At 52.4% G+C, this 22,195-nt stretch overlaps 1 protein-coding gene and 1 long non-coding RNA gene across 3 annotated transcripts; one reads left to right on the forward strand and one right to left on the reverse strand.

The window, feature by feature from the left end:
• Positions 1-14: 14 nt before the first annotated feature.
• On the forward strand, positions 15-21,596 carry Csrp1 (cysteine and glycine rich protein 1). 2 transcript variants are annotated; one of them, XM_006982437.4, is made up of 6 exons: positions 15-169; positions 10,217-10,329; positions 15,060-15,228; positions 16,556-16,685; positions 19,814-19,907; positions 20,368-21,596. In XM_006982437.4, the coding sequence occupies exons 2-6, from the start codon at positions 10,218-10,220 to the stop codon at positions 20,442-20,444; spliced, it is 582 nt and encodes a 193-aa protein (XP_006982499.1). In that variant the 5' UTR covers positions 15-169; position 10,217; the 3' UTR covers positions 20,445-21,596. The 2 variants fall into 2 exon arrangements, with proteins under 2 accessions (XP_006982499.1, XP_042114141.2); XM_042258207.2 differs by lacking the exon at positions 15-169 and adding an exon at positions 1,017-1,118.
• On the reverse strand, positions 1,083-7,437 carry LOC143267787 (uncharacterized). The gene is made up of 3 exons (XR_013043279.1): positions 6,329-7,437; positions 5,518-5,654; positions 1,083-4,727 (listed from the first exon to the last, which is right to left on the reverse strand). It is a non-coding gene; the product is annotated as an uncharacterized LOC143267787 (long non-coding RNA).
• Positions 21,597-22,195: the final 599 nt, after the last annotated feature.

Consider the following 22,195-nt stretch of genomic DNA (forward strand, 5'->3'; position numbering starts at 1 on the left):
TTTGCGCTGTGACATCAGCCCTGCTGTGGTGCAGTGTGCAAAGCCTACTGGTTGGCGTGGCGCGGGGAAACGCCTTCCGGAGGGGGGGAACAAAACGGCGCGCAGTCGGGCGCAGCCAGCCACCGCTTCCCGGAGTGCTGTCACCCGTGCGCCACCCAGCAGCTGCCAGGTGAGTGCGCCCCCGCGTCGCCCGCCTCGGGTCCCCGCAGCTGCCCGCTATCCGAGTGTCTGGGACGCACCCTGCGCCTATTGGTCTTTCGCGTCCTGTCGCAGCCCTGTCGCTTGCAGGAAAAGTTTGTAGGAAGAGTGACCCCAGGAGGGAGGTGGTGAGATGTGGCCGTAGTGAGCCCGGCGGTGCTTCCCTTTCCTGAAAACGCTGGGTCTCTTCCCATCCCGGGACTTCCAGGGCAGCTGGCTCTCGCGTGGCCCAGACCCAGGGTGACCCGGCTCTCCCCCCACCGCCAGCAGGTCCCGCAGAACAATCGGCGATTCTGTGGGCCACTGACACTCATTGTAAGGCCGAGGGATGAGGACATCCGTGCCGCTCCTCCCCTCTCTCTTTTCCTGGGAGAAAGTGCCCGCGAGTGGGAGGGAGCAAGCAGCATCTGGTTTGTCGGCCAGAGCGCACAGGTGTGGGTTTTCTTTCTCCTGAAAGAACCAGATGGAAGCAGACTCACTGCACGTCCCCGCCAAAGTCTTGGCGCTAGGTGAGGACTGGGTACTGAGATCTCAAAGAACCAACCGTGAATGTTTCTTGAAAGCTGGCGGGCAGAAAGGGCTCCAGAGAGTGAGCACATTTAAACAAGCTGCCAGTGTCACCCTACAAGGGGTTAGCAGGCAGGTGTTTCATCCAGTGGCACAGGCCCGGGTTGAGTCGGCATGTTTCTGGTCCTGTACTGTTGTGATCCTTTAGAGGAGAGGAGAGGTCTAGAGTGTGAGCAATTACATGAAGTCAGAGCCATCCCACCCACTTCCTGCTTCTTGGGGTGAATGAATGGACAGCCCCTCCCCACGCTGAGATGGCACTGCACTGGGACACCATCATCGTGCATGCAGGGCGTCCACTTGCCTTTGGTGGGACATTTATCAGGAGAAATACTCTGGAATCTTGGTGACAGGTATCTGAAAGGCAAGCAAACTGAGTTTTGACGATACAAGTGACGGGCTCAGTTTCCTTCTGGGCTAGTACTTGGAGCATATGTTACACACACGCGCACACACACACACACACACACACACACACACACACACACACACACGAGCTGTGATACCCTGCTTTTCTCTTGCTTCAGGGTTCCTTGCAGAAGCTCGGTTGGTTGGAGCTGCTAGCAGCCTATTACCTCAGAGCTAGGTTGGGGATTCCTGTCAGGACTGGACGCTAAAAGCTTCCTTGCCTCTGATTCTTTCCCCAGCTCTCTGCTTAGGAGCCCCGGCCACTCTCTTGGGGAGAGGCTGGCCTGAGCACCCCCTAACCAATGTTTATCCCTCCATTGGAGGATCCAGCTTGGCACTGCACCGAGACCCTTAGCCTTGGCAAGGATATCCGGGGCGGGACAGCCAGACGGGGGAGGAAGTTTATCCTGCAGAGGGTGTGGTATGGTGTGGTGTGGTGTGCCTGAGGAGGTGGAGGAGACAACTGTCCCCAAGGTTCAGATGCTGAGGGCTTCGTGAGGATGCTGGAGAGAATCTGAAGGGCAGGGCCTCCAGCTCTGTGACTAGCCTGCTACAAAAATGCGGAAAAACTGCCTCTGGTCTGTCCGAGCGCCGGCCATCTTGGCCCAGGTGTTCTATTTTGTAATTCACAGGCTCGAGAGCTCTCAGTCCTTACTGGGTCCGAGTTACAGGTTCAGAGGGCAATGTTTGCATTTGACTGATGGTAAGTCAAGGTTGGGTGATTGAAGCTGGCTGCCATGGCACACCTCTAGCACCTAGATGCATGATGGCAAGAGGATCACAAGTTAGGGACCAGCCTGGGCTACATATTGAGCTCTATCTCAAAAGAAAAAAAAAAAATCAGTCAACCATCAGCCACTAAGTGAATGAATGGAGTATGTGTAGTCATAAATAATTACCAACTAGTTTTTCCTTGACAGTAGTGTTGACAAGTTTTTATTCACTGTGGGTCTCCTGGTGGAGAAAGCAAGTTGGGAATGCTTTCCGGTGGACTCCTAAGGTTTGTTTATGCAAGCAGGGTTCCTTGGGCAAAGTTGGCTTGTTAGAAGCTCAAAGGAGGCATGCATTAAGTCCCCAGAGACACCAATGACAAAAAAGTCCCCCTTCCTACTCAGCTCTTTGGCTTTGCAGGCATGTTGGCAAATACCTAGAGGCACCAAATTGATTGCTGGTGCAGGTCTTTCCTTAAGATTACAGTAAGCAAGTGTCCACGCCTGCTGCTTGCCAGCCGGAGCTAAATCCTTCCCCTGTGTTGTCTTGGATGTTGTTTATGAGGAAGGGGCTGATGCTGGCCATTTCTACAGACGAAGGCTCAGCGGTCATAGGGACTGGCTCAGGATTACAGCTGGTCCCCCAGGGAGCTGCCGTTCAATCATAGGCTGGCTGCTCCAATAACCGGCTGTTTGTCTTTGCCCCGTCACACTTCACCCAGGTCATGCCTGAAGACGTTAGTTTTACAAGATGCTCTGTGGTGACCAGTATTTAGAAGCAGACAGGACTTCAATGGCTTCAGCAGGGAAGGGGTTGTGGTTAGAACTCCAGACCTCTAGGTTTTCACTCTGCCGGGGGGGCTGAGGGTACAGGGAGGCCCACAAGTCACTTCCCAGATGTACTTTCATCCCATGTGCTGTATATCTGTGTTTTGGAGTCATGTTTTCAGTTAAAAAAAAAAAGTCCCTGAAGAGAGGCAGCCAGAGGAAGGACCTCCCCCCACCCTGTGCCCCCTTAAGAGGAATGAGAGGTACCCAATTGAGTCCTGACAGGAGCCTTGCCTACTGTTTCCAGCTGTCAGGATTTTATATGGTAATGACGTGGCTTGGACTACGCAGCTCTCCAGGAATTTGTCTGACATCAGTGTAGAGTAATTCCCATGTATGGTAAAGTGTGTAAATACGAGGCAGCTAGTGATTCCAGACTCTGGTATTTCCAGAGCTTCCCAAAGTCACCCTGGCTGAGTCTGAGGAAGAACTAGAAGGCTCACAGCTGGAATGCAGCCCAGCCGTCAGGAGGTTCCCACCCCAGGGGGTCTGGGTATTCTTCACACAGGGGTGCATAGGATGGATCTTCCTGAGATGTCAGCTGCCAGCAATGTGTTTGTTAAGGCCTGCGTGGTCGTTCGTTTTTCCCTTTTCAAAATTAATCAAAAGCATTCAGACCTTTCTGTTCAACCCAGGGCACGGACCAACTGGCTCCGCTCTCAACATCGTTCCAGACACAAGTAAATTCGATTTGATCATACCATAATTATACGGTTTCCTGTACTCATTTTGAAAGACTTAAGGAAGTCTAGGGCTGGATGTAGCTCAGCCGTAGACTATGCTCCTGGTCATGGGCCCCTGTTTCCATCTGCACACATGGCAGTCAGATTTCTGAACTCCAAGGGTGGAGAGCTGGGGGAGAGCGCATGTGCTCAGTTACAGTCAAGTCCTGAGGGACAAAGGACCTGGGGTAATGGCACCTCAGTGAAGGCTGACTGACTTCTCAGAGGTGAGCCGTACGCAAAAGGCTAATGGAATCACCTTTGGGGGACCTGTAAAGTCCCGACTGAGCTCATTTTGGGGGTGCCCCCTCTACCAAGGACTTTTATCTTCAGGGTAGGTCTGCTCCATGGGATCTGAACTTGCCCAGCCTTCCCTCTGGTTCTGTCCCTGGCTGTTCTCTGGGCTTGGGGGCGTGGGAGAGATAGCCCCAGGATTGGAAAGGGTGACAACACTCTGGTCTACCCAGCAGGTTCCAAAGAGCTCAAAGTACTTCTAGCAGCTCATTTCTACCCAGATAAACACCTAACAGGTCTCTACCAGACCAAGAAGGTGGGGATGCGTGCCCTGAGTGCGTCACAACCCCTCTTTCGCCGGAGGGAACAAGGGATTAGGGAGTGGGAGAGATGGGGTTTTTCCACTGGGGAAAGATGTCAGGAGGTTTGTCAAGTGTTTGATGAGGGAGGCCCTCAGGTCTGGGCATAGTGGCTGGCAGGCTTAGAACACAGGTGACACTTCTGACCTGAAACGTGACCAGCTGAATCCATCACCTCTGTTGATGTACCCCATGCCCACCCCTTTCCTCTACTGCCAAAGGTTCACCCTCTTGCGTCCTTTTACGACTGAGCCTCTGTGTAGCGAGGAATGGGACAATGAGTCAGAACCGAAGACTCGAGTTAGCTGTGTCTAAAGAGGATCATCACGGCTTTCCAGCCTCTAGCTAGCCCTGAGGGTCTCCAGTAAACAGCTGACAGGAGGCGCCCAACAGAAAATTCAGATTTTATTCTCTGTTGAGATTGTCAGGACAGCTAAGTAGGACAAACGGAACAGAGACAACAAGTCCCAAAGGGAACGGGGACTCTCTGAATAAACCCACTGTGGATAATACGATCATAGAAGAGAGTAGTGAGTGGCTGTTGTTTTCAGATAGTGTTGTTGTAAAGCCCTAAGATGTCCTACAGCTTGGTAGCTAGGCCAGGCTGGCCTGGATCTCAATGGTAATCCTCCTGCCTCTGCTTCCCAAGTGCTGATGTTATACTCATATGCTACTTTGCCCAGCAGCAACGATTTATTCACCTAGAGCAACATACCAGAAAGTCTGATGTAAGACACAGGTTCCTACCTTCCCTGCTGGAAATCGCAGGTAGCCCAGGGAACTGAGGAACTAAACTCCAAGGAAATAGCTTGTCACAGACTCATTAGATGGGCTGGCAGACAGGTCAGGAGTTCCTGGTCCCTAGTTGGTGTGTGGCTTCTCAAGTCTTTCTTCTTCTAGATATGGATCAGCAGGGAAGGAAGGAAGGAAGGAAGGAAGGGAGGGAAGGAGGGAGGGAGGGAGGGAGGGAGGGAAGAAAGGGAGGAAAGGAGGGGAGGGGAGGGAAGGAGGGGAGGGGAGGGGAGGGGAGGGAAGGGAAGGGGAGGGGAGGGGAGGGGAGGGGAGGGGAGGGAAGGGAAGTTAGCCGTCTGGCACCACATCTGGGCTAAGCTGTAGGTGGCCACCAGAGGCGTGCCCTCTAGAGTGTGCTATCCTTTTTGCACATTCTTATTTAATCATCACAATATGGGGGTGTTCCATTTTAGGGATAAAGAAATGAAGTTGAGAGCAAGAAGTGTCCACTCAGCTAGGAAGAGGTACTATTTAACCCCAACTCCAATTTCTTAAGCCCTGGGTACAGCCTCCCACAGGTCTTCTGTGCCCTAGAACTGGGAAGGCGATTGAGAATGACCCTCACATCCCTCTAAGCCCGCAGCAGACTGAAAAACAGCCTTCCTTTTAAGGCAATCCAGCTTCCCCACAACGGAATTTGGCTGTTGACAAGAAGGGACTGGGTAGAAAGGAGGAGGGGGAGCCAGCAGCCTGCATCACCTCACGCTGGAAGGAGGTGGCCACAGATCCCTCCAGCTGGGACTCTTCTCCATACTCAGGGTCCCCTGGTCATCTGGGCAGAGAGCACAGAGCATGCTTCCTGGCTGTGGCACCGTTTCTGCTTTCCCTCTTAAAGCCTGGGGGTCCAAGCAGATTCCCAGCTCAAGGAATGCCCCAGCCAAGGGACACCCTGAGCCGACCTCCTGATCTGACAGGTCCTCGGCTTCCACCCATTCCCCCCCCCCCCCCCCCCCCGCGCGCCCATGGTCCCAATTCCCTGGAGCCCTGCTGGATTCAGCCCCTGACACAGGGCCAGGAAGAACAAGGGGACGTCTGTACGGAGCTGTGGGTCTTCCCCAGCGGGAGAAGGGCTTTATGTCTGAACAAAACACTGCTTGGAACGGCTTCCCACCACGTGGCTAAGGGACTGTTCCCCCCCTTAGGGGTGTCCCTAGGGACAGGAGCGTGCCCGTGCCCCCTCCTGCTTTAGGGGTTACACAGGAAGGTCAAAGAGGAGACCCTACCTTGATGAAATGCATGCCCACCCCATGCAGCCACCCTTGAACATGCTCTGCCCACAGCCTGATGGCTGGGATCACAGAGGACAGAAACGTATGGACCTTTGTTAGAACCCTGTTCTGCCTCCGAGAGCTGTGGTGCTATAAGCAGATTGCCCGACCTCTCTGAACTTGGTTTTCCTTTTCTGCAAACTGGACATCTAGACTCCATTTCTCAGAGGATAGCTGCCTGAACAGAACTTGGGTTCCCAGAGCAAGGAAGGAGGGGAGACAGCTGACCTTTAGACACTGACCTGTGCTGTTCTTGCTGCATTAGCCTTCACTTACATGGGTTTGCAGCCTGGTCCTCGTTCAGCAAGTGCAGTTAAGCCTTGGAGTCCTCAGGATAGAAAGGAGTTGAAGGGGTCATGAAAGGTTGGGCTGGGCAGTGGCCCCCAAGATTATCTGAAGGAGCAGAGAGGTCACGGGCAGGTAGAGAAAGATGTGTGAGCCCATGGAGCTGAGGTCAGTCCTGGACCTGGGTGAAGGAAAGTGGGTGTATGCAGCAGGAGATAGTCTCTCCAGATCTTTTCTGGGAGGACAGTGCACCCAGCCTCTGCCCTCAGCCTCACCTCAATCCTCCTGGCTCTTGACAAAGGCCTGGCCTGAGGCTTTCTTCATGTTAGGTTGAGCTGGGCACTCGAAGTGTTGAACAAGGGCTGAAATGGCAGCTTCTGATCTGTGAGGGGAGAGGAACCAGCTTGAGTCAAGCTGAGATCTGCAAGGCCAAGGGCAGAGTTCTGATGTCTGGTGGCAGGGGCTTCCTTGGTTCCTGGTGGGGGTGGGGGGTGCTGCTCTGTGAGAAAGCTGGGGGCTGCTGGGTGGAGACGGGTTAGGAGATGTCAGGATTACTCTGAGCACCAGTTACCTGTCTGTCAAGTAAGTGGCTTAAACAGTGAAGAGAGTTGGTTGTTTGTATAACTAGCCTTCAGAAACACATTGTGCTATAGATTTGGCTTAAGCTGGTTGTGTAATGACATCATCCAAGACTCCGTTTAGTTAATCTCTCAGTCCTTTGGACTCACTGCCCCTTGCTCCTGTCTCTTTGCTTGGGGTGGTATTGGGGGGCACTCACTCCCAAGAAGCTCTCTCAGAAGATGGGTACCTTTTCCTACTAGAGCCCCCAGAAATTCTTATCCCACGGGCCTCACACATAGCTAAACAGTAACTTTGGCTGACGGGGCTAGGCCCTGGTCACATGTCACGGCTTAAAATGGGACTGATGACTGCAGCAGACATATTCTTCCAGGGTGGCCATGGCTGCGGGGTGAAGGCAAGACAACCAGGCAGGTGGAGGGGGTGGGGAGAGGAGCAGGGTGAGGTGCCATAGGGTCAGTGGAACCTAAAGGCGTGGTACATGGTGGCGGTGGCGCTGCAGTGAATAAGGGGAGCAGAGAGGGACACAACTAGGGAAAAGCAAAAAGCTCCATCTTTGTTCATTTACACACACAGAGGGTGGTGATGTCACCACGGCAAAATGGAGAAGTCAGGAAAAACAGTTGATGTGGGCTGTGAGTTCAGATGGCTCACCTGCAAAGGGAGGCGCCTCTTAGAAAGGCTCACCTGAGATTAGCTGGGGCTAGACTAAGAAGAAAGGCAGGGCCACAGATAGGTGGGAGTCTCTGCATGGAGGTGACAACAGACAGGTAAGAATGCGGGGGGGCCTGGGACTAGATGGAACCCCAACTTTCAGGATGAGGGGTGAAAGCGTATCTCTCTCTTCTGCCCCGACAACAGATGCTCCTTTTGACGTGGTGGTGTTCGGTCTCTGTAACCAGGGAGTCAACGTCACCGACACCGTTCGTACTTAGGCTGGCTTCTGCGCCTTCGCACCTTGAATGGGTCCCACTTCTAGGTCCCAGGTGTTTCAGAGATACATCTGAACAGAGGACCTGGACTCATCTGGGGCCTTGAGTTCACTTATTCCTCAACTGCTCATTGGGGACCGTGTGTGCCTGTGTGTGTATGCATGTGTATGCAGGATGTGGGGACACCATGTGTGTGCCTGTGTGTGTATGCATGTGTATGCATGGTATGGGGACACCATGTGTGTGCCTGTGTGTGTATGCATGTGTATGCATGGTATGGGGATACCATGTGTGTGCCTGTGTGTGTATGCATGTGTATGCATAGTGTGGGGACACCATGTGTGTGCCTGTGTGTCAAGTGCTATTCATGGTGTGGGGACACCATGTGTATGCCTGTGTGTGTGTTCATGATGTGGGGACATCATGTGTATGTCTGTGTGTCAGATGCCATGCAGGGTGTGGAGACAACATGATACAGACTTGAGGGGGGGTGCTTTTTCATTAGGCTTCTCTGGCTCTTGAACAATAACCTCCTGCGGCTCCTGCTCTTTTCCTAGCACCCTGTGTCCATTCACTAAGTCCTCAGCTTCCTTCGTACCCACCTATGTCCTTCATCGACCGTGCCGTGAAGAGCACACATTCCTTTCATAGGCTTCTGTCAAAAGAGCTACATGCCTCGTCTGCTCCTTCTGTGGTTTATTTGTTGGGTGACAGGAAAGAAGCCGACCATCAGCTGCAGGACATCGACGTCCTCCGCACCCCTGTGGCATGTTTCTCCTGTGCCACTGGCAAGTTGTATCAGCTGTCCCACAGTCTCTGGTGTCTGTTGTATCAGTTGCTCTACAGTCTCTGGCATCTGTTTTACTAATTATGGAGCACTCACTGTGTGCCGGGTCTTTGACATCCCATTTTTCCTCTAGTCCCCAGAAATAGTCTATGAAGAACTTTTATTTTCAGCTCCATTTCCAAGATGCAGAACTCTTGGAAGTCTAAGAGTTCAGAAAGGTCTTGAAAGTCTAAGTCCCTTGTCCCGGGTCACAGAGTGAGTGGCAGGATCGACACTGGACTGAGAAGTCTAGCATCTGGACCACAGCTCTGAACCAACACCTAGAACATCTCCAAATCGGCCCAACCTACCTGTTGGAATCACCGTCAGAGTCCTAGGCTGGCCAACGCCTTTCCATAATTCCAGCACTCGGCACGCAGGGGCAGCTGGCACTACCAATCTGGCTTGGCAGAGCTGGAGAATGGTGCCCTGTGTGTCCATCTCTTGTGCTGTTTTAAACCTTTTTTTTGTTGAGACACAGACTCATATAGCCCAGACTAGCTTCAAACCCACCCCATATCCGAGGATGACCTTGTATTTGCTGATCTTCCTGCCTCCATCTCTAGAGTGCTGGGGTTAGAGGCTCTTCTATCACATCTATCTTGTCTTTGTCTTTTTGAGACAAGTTCTTTCATTGTGTGGCTCAGGCTGGCCTCAGGTTTGTCTCAGCCTTTGAAGTGTTGACATCACAGGCATGGATCACCGTGCCCAACTTAACCCTTTCCCCATCACCTACCTTATATACGAGAGAATGTATAATGCCTACGTGTGTGGTTCAAAGGAGAACTAGTTAGTGTAAAGGCGGGTCCCGTGGGTCAAGCAGAAGAGCATTGCCACGTGCTGTGGCACTCTCCCGGGCCATCCCGCCTAACCCTGTTCCTTCCCTAACCCTGTTCCTTCCCTAACCCTGTTCCTTCCCTAACCCTGTTCCTTCCCTAACCCTGTTCCTTCCCTAACCCTGTTCCTTTCCCTGTTAGAACTAATGACTCGGAGACAATGGATTGTGATGTTCCTTCCCTGGCTTATCTGGGGTACTTTCCTTCCACCGACGCTTATCTGGGGTACTTTCCTTCCACCAACACGCTCATCCCTTGACAATATGAGTTTTGCCTCCTTGTGAACTTTGCACCACGGGTTTAAGATGCCCGAACCCTGGTTGCTGATCTGCCCCTCTGGAGCCGTTTCCTGTGAGGCACAGTGGTAACACCGGCCACGAGCTGGCTCACTTGCACCCTTCTGCGTGCTCTTTGTAAACCTTGTCTCTTATGATCTTGTCCTGTAGGGCCAACACGCGGCAGCTCCCCAGCAAATAGGATGAAGTAGGAGGAGGGGACCCCCACCCCGACATACTTGCTAGTAGTAGCCGGAGAATGGTCTTAAGAACAAGCTGGAAGTACTCTCCCGGGACTGGTCGATCGGTCATCCCCTGGGAGGCCTCCCTGCCACGGGCAGTCTGTTTTCATCTCCCCATGTATGACCCTCATTCTGATTTTTGTCTTCTTTTTCAGAATGCCAAACTGGGGAGGAGGCAAGAAATGCGGGGTGTGCCAGAAGACCGTCTACTTTGCCGAGGAGGTCCAGTGTGAGGGCAACAGCTTCCATAAATCCTGCTTCCTATGCAGTGAGTACCGCCCAGGCCCGGGGTTGCTGCCAGGGGACCTGGACAGGCCTGCCCCCACAAGCTCGGCCTGTCGACACCCCAGGGAACTGGTCCCCGGGGACGTAAACAGCTTGACATTTGGCTGGAGCGCAGCTGGGGAGGGAAACACTTGAGAGCCTCTTTGTTCCCTTCAGAAGCTGTTTTCTGAGGGGTGAACTGGCCGGTGCTGGTGGGGGGTGGCAAGGGTGTGTGTGGTGGGGTGGGGGTGGGGCGGGGCGGGGCTGAGGGCCAAGCTGGAAAGGCTCACTTAGGAAAACTTTCCACTCTCTTTGTTCCTGCTACTGTCCTATCATTTCTGAGAGAGACAGTTCCAACCCCAAAATCTCACCAGCCTTCAAGTTACCTCTCCTTAGGTAAGAGAGGCCACAACGCCATGGTCAAGTCAGAGAGGGGGAAGTTAACTATCACTTGCTCAGCCTCTCTCAGTAGCATGTCCTCTTGGTTTTTCTCCCGTTCCCACACACCCTCTACAGAGGAAGGGAAGGGCTCCAGGGTCATCGCTGCCTGCTCCTAATGATCCACTGGGAGCTGCTGTAGCAACTCTATGGTATAGAGAACCATGCACTAGACACAGAGCTGCTGAGCAAGGTCAGCTTAACCCAGGAAGCAGGCCTCTCTGATGCTGCCTTGGCTGGGACCTGGGTCAGGTGATGTGTACCGAAGGTGGAGGCTTGGAGAAGCTCCTCCTCAACTCCTGAATGACTGGCTCTTTGTGGTCGAGCAGAAGTGTGTGTTAGAGACAGCAGCAACCCTAGCAGCGATTTCCTGGGAGGCAGGTCCACTGGTAGACGCAGGTTGTCTTGGTTAAGCCTCGGTCTCCAGCGCCATGATGAGGGCCGGAATGGCAATGTCCTTTCTAGTGTTTGTGTGATGAGGGACAAGTTCAATGCTGCGTAGGGTTAACTGTAAGAACTGAAACGAAAGAGCTGGAAAGACAAAAGAAGTTCTGAAGGAAGTATGGTGTTCTGTCAATATACAAACTCACACATGCTCATGGATAAGAGCGCCACAGCAAGCGGGTGGGATGCTCAGGAGAGCTCCCCACGGGAGATGAAGTCCCAGCCCACCTGAGAGATCCAGGAAAAGAGGTCCAACGCATCCTGCTCCTCCGTGAGAGCAGTTGGAATTCTGCACTCACCCCCCCCACCCCCCCACCGCGCCCCCGTGGTTTGATCTGGAGTGGGATCCAGCTGGCACACCTGATAGTCCTCATAGCTCTACCTGTTGCTGGGCAGGCCAGCTTGAACCCACCCAGCACAGGGGCACAGGGTCCTCCCACTGCTCAGCAGGCCTGGCGTGCCAGCCCCAGGGCTCCTATGATACATGAGGAGATGACAAGCTTTTGTGGAGCTCTGTTGGCTTCCAGCCTGCTGAGGAGGCTGCGGACAGCAGCAGCTGGTCCTCAGCAGCTCATCATGCAGGGGCTTTTCAAGCCTTTTTTTTTTTTTTTCCCAGAAGGAAAGAGACAGCTTGGTGCCAGTTGGGAAGGGGGTCTGGACTTCTGGGGCTGGAAGGCCCCTCTCTGCTCTCAAATGTTGCTTAATCACTGACTAAAAGGGCCCAGCTGCAGCTGTGTCCAGAGCTCCTCCTGAGGTCCTGATGTGGAGGACTAGCTTCTGGTCAGGCGTGGATGAAGGTCAGGAATTCAGGGGGTGGTCCAGGAAGGAAGGAGCAGGGCCTGGGGCAGGGTGTGAGGGGGTGTCAAGGATTAGGAGCAGTTGCAGGAGATCAGGCTGGGGAGGGGCTGCTTGCAGCTGTCACACTAGACCCTAGAGTCTAGGGGATGGCGGTGTGTGTCTGGCGTCTCCGGCCCGGGCAGTTCCCAGGTGTCAGCTGCTGCAGCTGCAGCTGACCAGGAGCCCTGTGCTGTCCAGGCATGCTGGGAGGTTATCCCCACTTTCTTGTACCCCTGAACAGCACGGCACATGATAGGATCTGACTAGATCACTGATCTCACTGGTCAGGAGCAGGAGGAGCACCACCACCCCCTCCCCCCAGTCAAATGGTTGACTGGAATTCATGGTATTCATGGTAACCCATAGAATCAAAGGGCTTTTCCTCCTCAGGAGAGGCCAGCAGGTTCTGGGCCTGGGTGGCAGTTGGAGCCATTTTGTTGGTCAGCCTAGGAGAGGTCCTTAAAAGAAGGTCTGCTAACTCCGATCCTTGGCTGTGCATTCAACTTCAGTTTTTCACACTTTTCTGGAGGTTTAGGATAGGTATGAGGAAGCTGGAATGACGCAATAGGAAAGATAAGAGAGACCACATCTTCCTGGGTTTGGCCTGAGGCAGAGAGGCCTGCAGGAAGCCTGCCCTCACCTCCGCTCAGCCCCCTCAATGCAGTAGAGATGACGCCTCTTCCCACTAGGCCTCAAGTGGGTGATAGACAGTTCAGACCCCACAGGAGCCTCCCCTGGGGTGATGTGCCCAACCCTGACTTGTAACCAGCTCCTTCCTGGGGTCAGCTGGCCTGAGCAGCCATTCTGTGGACAAGAAAGTCCCATTTGTCTTAGCTCTGTGCTGGGGGACAAAGATGAAACCTGCTGGCGGGCCCTGAGCTGTCCCCCAGAGTCCGAGGGCAGCGAGGGAAACTTGGAGAAACCTCAGACACTCTCTGACCCCAGGCTGAGTCAGTTTTCACATTCTGCCTCTCTAGAAGAGGCACAGCCTGGCGGAAAACCAGGACTGGAAATCAGAGCTGGGATCTGGCCTGGCCTCTGACCTTGAGGGGTTTTTTTGTTTTGTTTTTTGTTTTTGGTGTGTGTGTGTGTGTGTGTGTGTGTGTGTGTGTGTGTGTGTGTGTGTATTGGTTTTCCTTCCAGAAGCACAGTCACTCTCCATCTTCCGGTGTGGGGAGTGGGTGCCTCTTTTCCATATTCCCAAAGAACATCCATCACAAGGTCCCATGGAGCCAGGTAGCATCTGGAAACAGTTTCTGAACAAATACTAATAGAGGGTTTTTTTTTGTTGTTTTGTTTAATTAACCTGATTTAGTAGACATTTATTTATTCAAGCCTTCCTTGAGTGAAGGATACATTCAAAATTTCCCTTGGCCAGGCTTTTGCGGGGGCGGGGGGCGGGGACCCCACAGGTGAGCTGAGTCCCCTACTGCTCTCACTTGGATGGAGGGGGAGGAGGCTATGGTGGAGTTACTGGGGGCAGGACAGGGACTGTACCGCTGAGAAAACCCAGGTAGTGCAGAAAGGAGCGGGAGATCTCGACCAGCATGCAGGAAACCCACCTCCGGGGTGTGCGCTTGCAGGCCCCGGTGTCTCCAGAGTCGAGTTCCGCCTCCTTTGCTGGAGACAGCAGCCAAAAAAGGCCTTCTCCCCCTGTGGGCTCTTTATCTCTGTTTTCTGCCTTCCCTCCGGTTTTGGAATTCCCAGGTCAAAGTAGGTCTAAGGGAACAGTTCCCGGCGAGGCTGGTTCCCGACTTCCCACCCTAGAAGGGAATGTTGGAACCTTGGCCTGCTGTTCTCTGCCTTAGTGTTCTTCCCAGAGCCAAGCCCCAGGGGAGGAGGTGGGAGGGTCCATATTTGGGTGACTGAGAGTGCTGGAATGAGGTAGGGATCTCAAGTGCTGGACGAGAGGGTCCTTATTTAGTCTGAAGTCCCCAACCTGGGGCCCAAAGAGACCTGGAGGGGGGCTGGACCTTTAAAGTTAAGAGAAGGGCAAGTTGTAAGGAATGGTCACTTCCGTGGTGTCTGTAGACTTCCAGCTTCAAAGGGGGTATTTTAGGTATTTAGGATACAGTCCAGTTGGGCAGACTCAATTCTGTGTTAGGGGATATTAAGTTGAGTCTCCTGGAAGAAGCAGGTAGGAAGCAGGTGCTCTCTCTTACCTATGATGCCACCTGTGTATGGTGCTAGGACCAGTGGCTGGCATTTATTATGAACCTCTGTGCACAGGGCACTGAGTAAGTATGTCTTATCTAAGACCTCACTTGATTGTCCTACCTACCTTTTATGGCAGATGTGATTATCACCCTCATAAATGAGGACACTGAGCCTGGAAAGGCAAAACAATTTGTCCCAGCCACCCAGATGGAATGGAGAGCTGGGATCTGAGTTCAGACTCTCCCCTTGTATGCTGGGTATCTGGCACAGCCCACTGTGAGGGTAACAGGAAAGTGCAGGAGGCTGGGAGGCTTTCTAGCTCCCCACATCCCCGCCTCTCCTCCCCTGGGACTCAGGACATCCTTCCCCTGGGTGCAAGTCCTCTTCCCTCTGCGGTTCAGCAACTTCTAAGTCTAAAAACTAGCAATTGACTTCTGGTTACCAGGACTTGTCTGTGTTCTATTTCCCTTCGGGGTGTATCACTTCGCCTGGTACCTGCTCCTGCTGTGACAACACACCCAGATGTGCTCTTTCAAAGCCACTGCCAGAGGCAGGAAACCTCTGCTCTCCTCCCTGCCCTCCTGTCTCCTCTCCTGTCGGGGACACACGCTCTCTGTATTAGGCAGAATGTAAAACTTCATCTGGTGTTCTGCGGCTTCCCGTCTGCCTAGCCTGTGGCTTCTGAACCTCCGGGTGCAGTGAGACTTGGATGGGTACCAGGGTACAGGGGTCTGAGGGAAACACCCCCAGCTTCCTGGAAGTCAGGCCTTGACCACCTAGAGTCAGATATTCCTGGAAGCCAGCCCGCTGGGAGGCCCGGGAGCTGCATCTCACCATATTCCCCTGTCTCCTCCCCAGTGGTCTGCAAGAAGAATCTGGACAGCACCACTGTGGCTGTGCATGGAGAAGAGATCTATTGCAAGTCATGCTACGGCAAGAAGTACGGGCCAAAAGGCTATGGCTACGGGCAAGGCGCAGGCACACTGAGCACGGACAAGGGAGAGTCTCTGGGCATCAAGCATGAGGAGTGAGTGCCAGACCCTCTCTGTTTGTCCTTGAGTTCTGCCCGCCCCTGGAATGGACACCAGTGCACCGCTTTTGGTTAGGCCGTGGGAAGTCTGGGAAGCCATTGATTGAAAAGGGAGAGCTATGCATGCCCTGTCATCCCTGGAAGATCTTGAGTTCAAGGTCAACCTGAACTCCAGATGGAGACTTGTATCAAAAAAAAAAAAAAAAAAGAAAAGAAAAGAAAAGAAAAAAGAAAAGAAAAATCCAAAAGCCAGGCTGGGGAGAAATGACTCAGTTGGTGAAGTCCTGACCACATAAACATGAGGACCTGAGTTTAACCCCAAGCACCCATGTAAGAGCTGGGCACTGGCAATGTGCCCTGATAGGCCCAGTGTTGAGGAGCTAGAGACAGGAGGATACCTGGGACTGGCTGGTCAGCTGATTGAGCCAAATCACTGAGAGACCTGTTTCAAAAAATAAGGTAGCCTGATTAAAGAGGATACCTAGTGTTGACCTCTGACCTCCATGTGTATGAAACACACATATGCATGATGACCTTACATGCACATACTCACGTGCACACACACACATGCACACACACACACATGCACACACACAGAGAGACCAAAATCAAACCAAAACAAAAGTGAACAAATAATAAAATAAAAATAAACGACAGGAAGTCACACAGTGGTTCTCTTTGTGGGGCTTTGGGGCAGCTGAGGACCGACTAGGAATCCTGCTTGGAACAGTCATCCTAGATTTTCACAAGTGTCAGAGCCTGAAGGGGCCCCAAGAGTTATATAGTTCAGTTTCCTCACTTTATCATTGAAAGCCCAGAGGAGTGTCAGAGCCCCACCACCCCTCACCTCTGCTAAGGGGAAGTAGCTTCCTTTCCTGGGACGTACCCTCAGGGTGTCACGGGGTCTCCCCACACTCACCCTCCTCATCTCTTGCCTCTGACCTGCTGATAAAGGATGATTGGCAGCCGGGCCAGTGTCTCAGTGATGGGGAAGTGGATGGAATAATGAAGGGTTACCAGATTTCAGCCAAGGTCATTGCCCTCGTGGGAATGATCTGTCAGCAGATTTCTCCTGGAAAGAATCTAATAATAGATCAGCTGCAGATGAGGGACTAATGGGGGGATTCTTAGCAAATGATGTGCTAAATGATTCTGGGGCCTTTAACTAGGTGATGAGGAAAATGTGCTGCTTTGATATTACGCTGAGCTTTGGGATTCCAAAGGCCATGGTGGCTTTAGCTTTGGTGACCCTGTCCCTGGCAAGAGGCAAAAGGGTTCTGCCCCTGCAGCGTCAGTGATCTCACGGATATACTTCTGCATGCAGCGCCCCCGGACACAGGCCCACCACCAACCCCAACGCGTCCAAGTTTGCCCAGAAGATCGGTGGCTCTGAGCGCTGTCCCCGATGTGGCCAGGCGGTCTATGCGGCAGAGAAAGTGATCGGTGCCGGGAAGGTAAGACGCTGCTGGGTGTGAGGAAGGTAAACGGGAGGTGCACTTCCGAATCACAGGGCTTTGGGACTGACGACTAGCTTCCGGCGACTAGCTCCGCTTAGGGCATCGGCCTGAGCACTGGACTTGGCTTCCTTCCGGAAGTTGAGTAACCTTGTCCCTGTGGGTTACCTGTCCCAGACCCCAGGGAGCTCACCTAACCCACGAACTGTACCATCCCCAGTGCTGCGGATGGTCTCCAGTCAATCTGTAGGGCGTTGCTAAAATGCCCACATGGGGTTCCGAGATCTGGTACTCTAGAGTTGAGGGTTAGAGGCTAAGGATATACATGGGTGTTGAAGGGCCCACCCCCTAAGATTACATGGTTGGGTTTTCTAAGAGGTTGCCTCTTTCTAGGAAGAAGATTCACAGCTTTCATCGGATTTTAGGAGTTTTGGTTCCAGAAATATTTACAAACCATCTTGAAATACACATTTTGTTTCATGAGATGTGTTCTGCTAGAAACCCATCCATCTAACCCTGAGGACAGAGATTTTCCTGGTTAAGGGCCTGTTAGCCTGCTGGAAGGTTTTTTTTCCCCCATGCTATTTATGATTGCCATGCCTGCCCTGCCCATGGTGTTCTGAAAGTCAGCAGTGTCCAATGAGAATCACCCCAGTCAACCAACTGTCCTGACAGCTCAGTCAGTGGTCACTTCCTTGGTGGGAAAGAGCAGGAGAGCCCTGAAGGTCACAGTCTTAGACCAACAGTCAGCAGATCACAGAACATGTACCTTCAAGCAGTGTGGCCAGAGAGGACTTTTGGATCCTCACCTGAGGCCTGGGTTGGACGAGTGATTGACCATGATCACACAGCAAGCCGATGGATCCATGGTGCCTAGAGCCCATGGCCAGCTCTTTTTAGTTTGGGCCATGGCTTTGAATGCCCTTTGATCTTAAGGAATGGGGTTCAGGAGTGATAGAATGGGGACTCACACTTGGGGCAAATCTAGACCATGGTAGCCCCTTCATTGCTGCTGAGAATATCTCTACCACATAGACCAAGAAAATGAGAGTCAGCAGGAATGAATGATCTGCCCGTATCTTATAGTTAGAAAGCAAGACAGGACCTTAGCCAGGTTTGCCTCATTATGAAGTCCTGGCTCTTACTACTATTGACCTTATTATGGGCCACTTAACCCCTTCGAAAACATTTCTATACTTGCAAAGGCAGGAAGGGTTGTTAATCCCACCATGGCGATGAACTGCCTGGGCCCTAGGTAACCTGCTTGAATCATGGTTTTACCATTGACTCGTGTGCACTGGGACCAGTTCAGCCTTCCTAAGCAACAGTTTTGTATAATGTGGGCCAAGGGAGCGAAGCCGCTGTGAAGTGAAGCCGTGATGGTCCCTGACAAACAAAATGTTTTTAAGATCACATGAGATAATACATATAGAATGGGCAAAGTTGTACTTCAAATGTCATGAAAACAGGAGTCAGTCATGGCCACACATGCCTCTTGTCCTAGACTGAACCTCCAGAAGGAAGGAAAAAAGAGATGTTAACAACCCAAGTCTATCTTTCCCCTTTGCCCATAGGAATAGGAAATTGCTGAAGAAATGCCCATGAATCCTTTTTTTCATGGCATAGCATAAAGTTAAGATTGAAGAGATGGCTCAGTGGTTAAGAGCATTGGAAACTCGTCCAGATGCCATGAGTTCAATTCTCAACAACCTCATAATGGCTCACAGCCATCTATAATGGGATCTGATGCCCTCTTCTGGCATGTAGGTGTATCTGCAGATAGAGCATCATATACATAAAATAAATATTAAAAAGAATTGTACTGAGGAGTAGAATAAGAACATTGTGAGTTCAAAGGAACAGGGAGGAAGAAGCCCCCTTAAGAAGCATTAAGGAGCAAAGAGTGCCTTTTGGTGTTGGATGAATTTTTTTCGGGAGTGGCTGGAACGTATGAATACTCTGGATGGTAGCCTGTGTATAAAGAGTTTGCACAGAGCACTGGAGGAGAATTAAGATCATTTGTCCACCCCATCTCAGCCCCCTGGCACATGAGGGGCTCATGGGTGAGGTCCAGGGGCCTGGAGATCTGCTTCTCTTACCCTCCAGCCTGGGTATTGGTGGTTACGCTGAGGAAATTGCTGTCCTCACATGGCATTGTTTTGCTGTCCCAGCTGAATGCTGCCAGCCTCCTCTCTGTACACATCACCTCAGCTTGTTCAGCTGTTGCTGATGAGAGCTGGTTGTTGAGTTGTATTGTTGATGCTATGTTGCCGTGTGTGTGTGTGTGTGTGTGTGTGTGTGTGTGTGTGTGTGTGTGTGTGTGTACACCAAGCACAAACTTGAGTCCTGCCTCTCTTGGAAAGCTCTTTGCCATGTGGTGCTTTAGGTCACCTCTTGGAGCCACAAAGGGCCTTCTGTGACCTCCTACCGAGTTCAGGACACTATAGACAGACCCATTCTCCTTTCAAAAATCATCCAAATTTGACTCAGGGCTTCCTCTTTGCCTGGCCCCCTATGAGCACCTGATCCTGATAAAGTCATTTAACTCTGGCAGCTGGCTAGCAGAGGCCAGAAGGCCACACCACTCTCTGAAATGAGGCACTGAGTTCTAGAGCTCCAGAGGCCAGGCTGGTCCAGGAAAATCACAATGATAAATGCCTCTTCTGTGGTTGTACACCAGCCATTTCCACATCAAATCCCACGTCCACTCTGTAAGGTAAACAGAGAGGTCTCCTGGGGAGGACATCAGCGTAGCTATTCAAGGGGCGTGTGGCAGTGCCAAGACAAATTCAGAGCCATACCAGTTTTATAGGCAGAATGGTATGGAGAAGGCTTGCCTGGTAGCCTGTGGGGTTGCAGCTACCCATGCGGGATGTAACCCCCTCCCACGGTGCAGCTGGAACTACCAAGCAGTGAACCATCGTAACACTTCATGGTGGCACACCACTAGTGTGTGTGTGGTCCCTCGTCTGTTCTCTCTGTGTCTGGGCCACATTCTCCTAGCACCCCGTCCCCGACACCCCAACCTGACTTGCAAAATATCTGTCCACTATGGCAGGCTATTGGTGGGCTACAGTGGAATACCTTAGCCACTGGCCATGATGTTAACTATTTCCTCTCTTACCTAGTCCTGGCATAAGTCCTGCTTCCGATGTGCCAAATGTGGCAAAGGCCTTGAGTCGACCACCCTGGCGGACAAGGATGGTGAGATCTACTGCAAAGGTGAGTAGTTCCCCTTCTCTCTGAAGACCAAAAGGCTGGAGGAGGCAGGAAACCAAGTAACTATGATGTCACTAACTAAATGAATCAGTTCCTTGCCCTCCGTTCCAAGAGCCAGAGTGTGCCCTCCATGACACAGAGGTGGAAACCAGACCAGAGGGAGAATGGGACTTGGCCAGAGTCAGAAGGAACATAGGGCAGGGACAAGGGTCACAGGACAAAGGTCATAGGACATAGCCCTAGGATCCGAATATCTACCTGTCCAGTGTTTTTCCGCAAATGATTAATTCCCTCATTGCAATGAAGGAGAAATGGATTCTTCTCACTATGGAGGCTAAGAGTGCGAGGAGATGGGGAGGGAGACATTGGTGGACTGTCCTTCTTCAGAGACTGGGCGTGAGAAAGACAGGAGGGGCTGCTATGGGGACAGGAACACATCCTTACCCTTCTCTTCTCTCTGCAGGATGCTATGCTAAAAACTTTGGGCCCAAAGGTTTTGGCTTTGGACAAGGAGCTGGTGCCTTGGTCCACTCAGAGTGAGGCCGCTGCTGCCTGCACACCCTGCCTATTCCTGTGCTTTTTCTCATCAACCCCTTCCCAGAAGCCTTGGACACCTCCAAGGGTCTCTCCCTCCCTCCCTCGGCCCTGGCGCACATCACTAATGTTGGACTTGGGTATCTGGCTTCCTTTGGTTTAGGGGTCTGCCTGAGCTCCTACCCCACTAAAGGCTTCCCCCTGCCTGCCACTTGATACCACTGCCTTTAGGGGACAGCTGTCTAGTCACCCCTGTAGAGAGAACAGGTCCCTCTCCCCACACTTCACCCCCACAGACCGGACATCCACCCTCTACTGGCCAGGACACCTGAGCCCACATCTTTGGGGCTCAGAGGAGCGACCCAGCAGACCTGGGGAAGGGAGGACCAGGATTGGGCCAGGGAAGCCTGCGTGAGGTTTATTGGATCCCAGAGGAGATTCTGGGAGGCTGAGCTTCTTGGTGCCCTTGAGAGTCAACCTGAGGCATCTCAGTCTGGGGGTCCCGATGGGAGTCAGAGGGGTGCAGGCAGGGTTTGGGCCACAGGAAGGAGCTTTCTCTGGAACCTTGCCTTTGAATGTGGAACTGGTATGGTCCAGCATGGGAATGGAGAACAAGCCAGGCCAGAGGACCCCACAGTCTGGAGGTTTCCTGAGGCATCAAGTCCCCTGTTTGATGGGGAAGGGAGGATCCTAATGAAGTACTTTGAACATGCATTCACGTTTATCAGTGGTTGAGATCTTGGAGTGGTCAGTTCTGGTCCTAACCCTGAGTCTGGTGACTGGGATGGACAGTTTCTCTCTGTGTCAGCCTAGTGCAGGGTAGTGCTGTGTTCTAACCACTCCTGACAGTTCCTCTAATGGAGGGAGGCAGAGGCAGCCTGCCCTCTTGTAACACCCTCTGCCTCTGCCTCCAGTTCTCACTCCCCTCCAACTCAGACCCAGACCCTGACTCTTTCACACTACCCTTCTCTTAGGGACCTTCCCTAGCTTCCAGGCCCCAAGGTCAGGCACGGAGGGAGGAAGGGGAAGGGCTGGTCCTCGATGCTCCCAGGGACCGAAAGAATAATGCTGTCTGCGACTGTTCACTGCAAGGGCTGTAGGCATGGGCTGTGTGGACGCTGATTCCTCCTCTGGTCAATAAAGCAGTTTAGAACAGAACTCTGGTCTCCATCTTCTGTCTGAGGGGCCCTCCACACCTTGGATCCAGGACGGGTGTTGGGTGGGAACAACTGCCGCAAGGCTTGGTGGGAAGGAACCGAAGAGGACTCACTCTAGGAGTTTTCTATGGTCTGCTTACTTTGTAGTATCAGCTCTAAGGAAACCAAACAACCAAAGGCCGCTGTCTTGCTGTTTGCACCCCCCCCCCCACCTCAGGACGTGGGAATTTTGTGGACTTGGCTTTTGACAGGCTCAGTTAGGTCCCAACAATGTGCTCAGCATTTCAACTTGGAAAGCCCCTTGTAAAGAGAAACTCGGCCAGAGACACTTTCTGTGTCGACTCCAGAAATCTCACTTCTTCTGGGAAGAGTTGGGGTGGGGTGGGGTGCACAGCTAGCAGCCCTCTTCCCTGTTAGGGGCCCACAACCAGGTACAAGGAAGTCGAGACTTGGGAAGTAGGCTTGTTACTCATTTTAGGTGTACCTGTTATACCCCAGAGCTGTGTTTCTGTGTCGGGCCATGAAGATGTGCCCACACTGACTTTTTAAAAACAATGAATAGAATTTTAAATAGGTTTGTGCTTGCCTGAGCCAGATAGG

The sequence above is a fragment of the Peromyscus maniculatus genome, chromosome 11, assembly GCF_049852395.1.
Source record: "Peromyscus maniculatus bairdii isolate BWxNUB_F1_BW_parent chromosome 11, HU_Pman_BW_mat_3.1, whole genome shotgun sequence".
In the NCBI taxonomy this organism is placed as follows: domain Eukaryota; kingdom Metazoa; phylum Chordata; class Mammalia; order Rodentia; family Cricetidae; genus Peromyscus; species Peromyscus maniculatus.

Coding starts and splice junctions, on each gene's coding strand:
- Csrp1 (XM_042258207.2), top strand. CDS start 1,051: ATGCAGGGCGTCCACTTGCCTTTGGTGGGACATTTATCAGGAGAAATA. Junction 15,229..16,555: donor CTGGGCATCAAGCATGAGGA/GTGAGTGCCAGA, acceptor TTCTGCATGCAG/CGCCCCCGGACACAGGCCCA. Junction 16,686..19,813: donor AAGTGATCGGTGCCGGGAAG/GTAAGACGCTGC, acceptor TCTCTTACCTAG/TCCTGGCATAAGTCCTGCTT.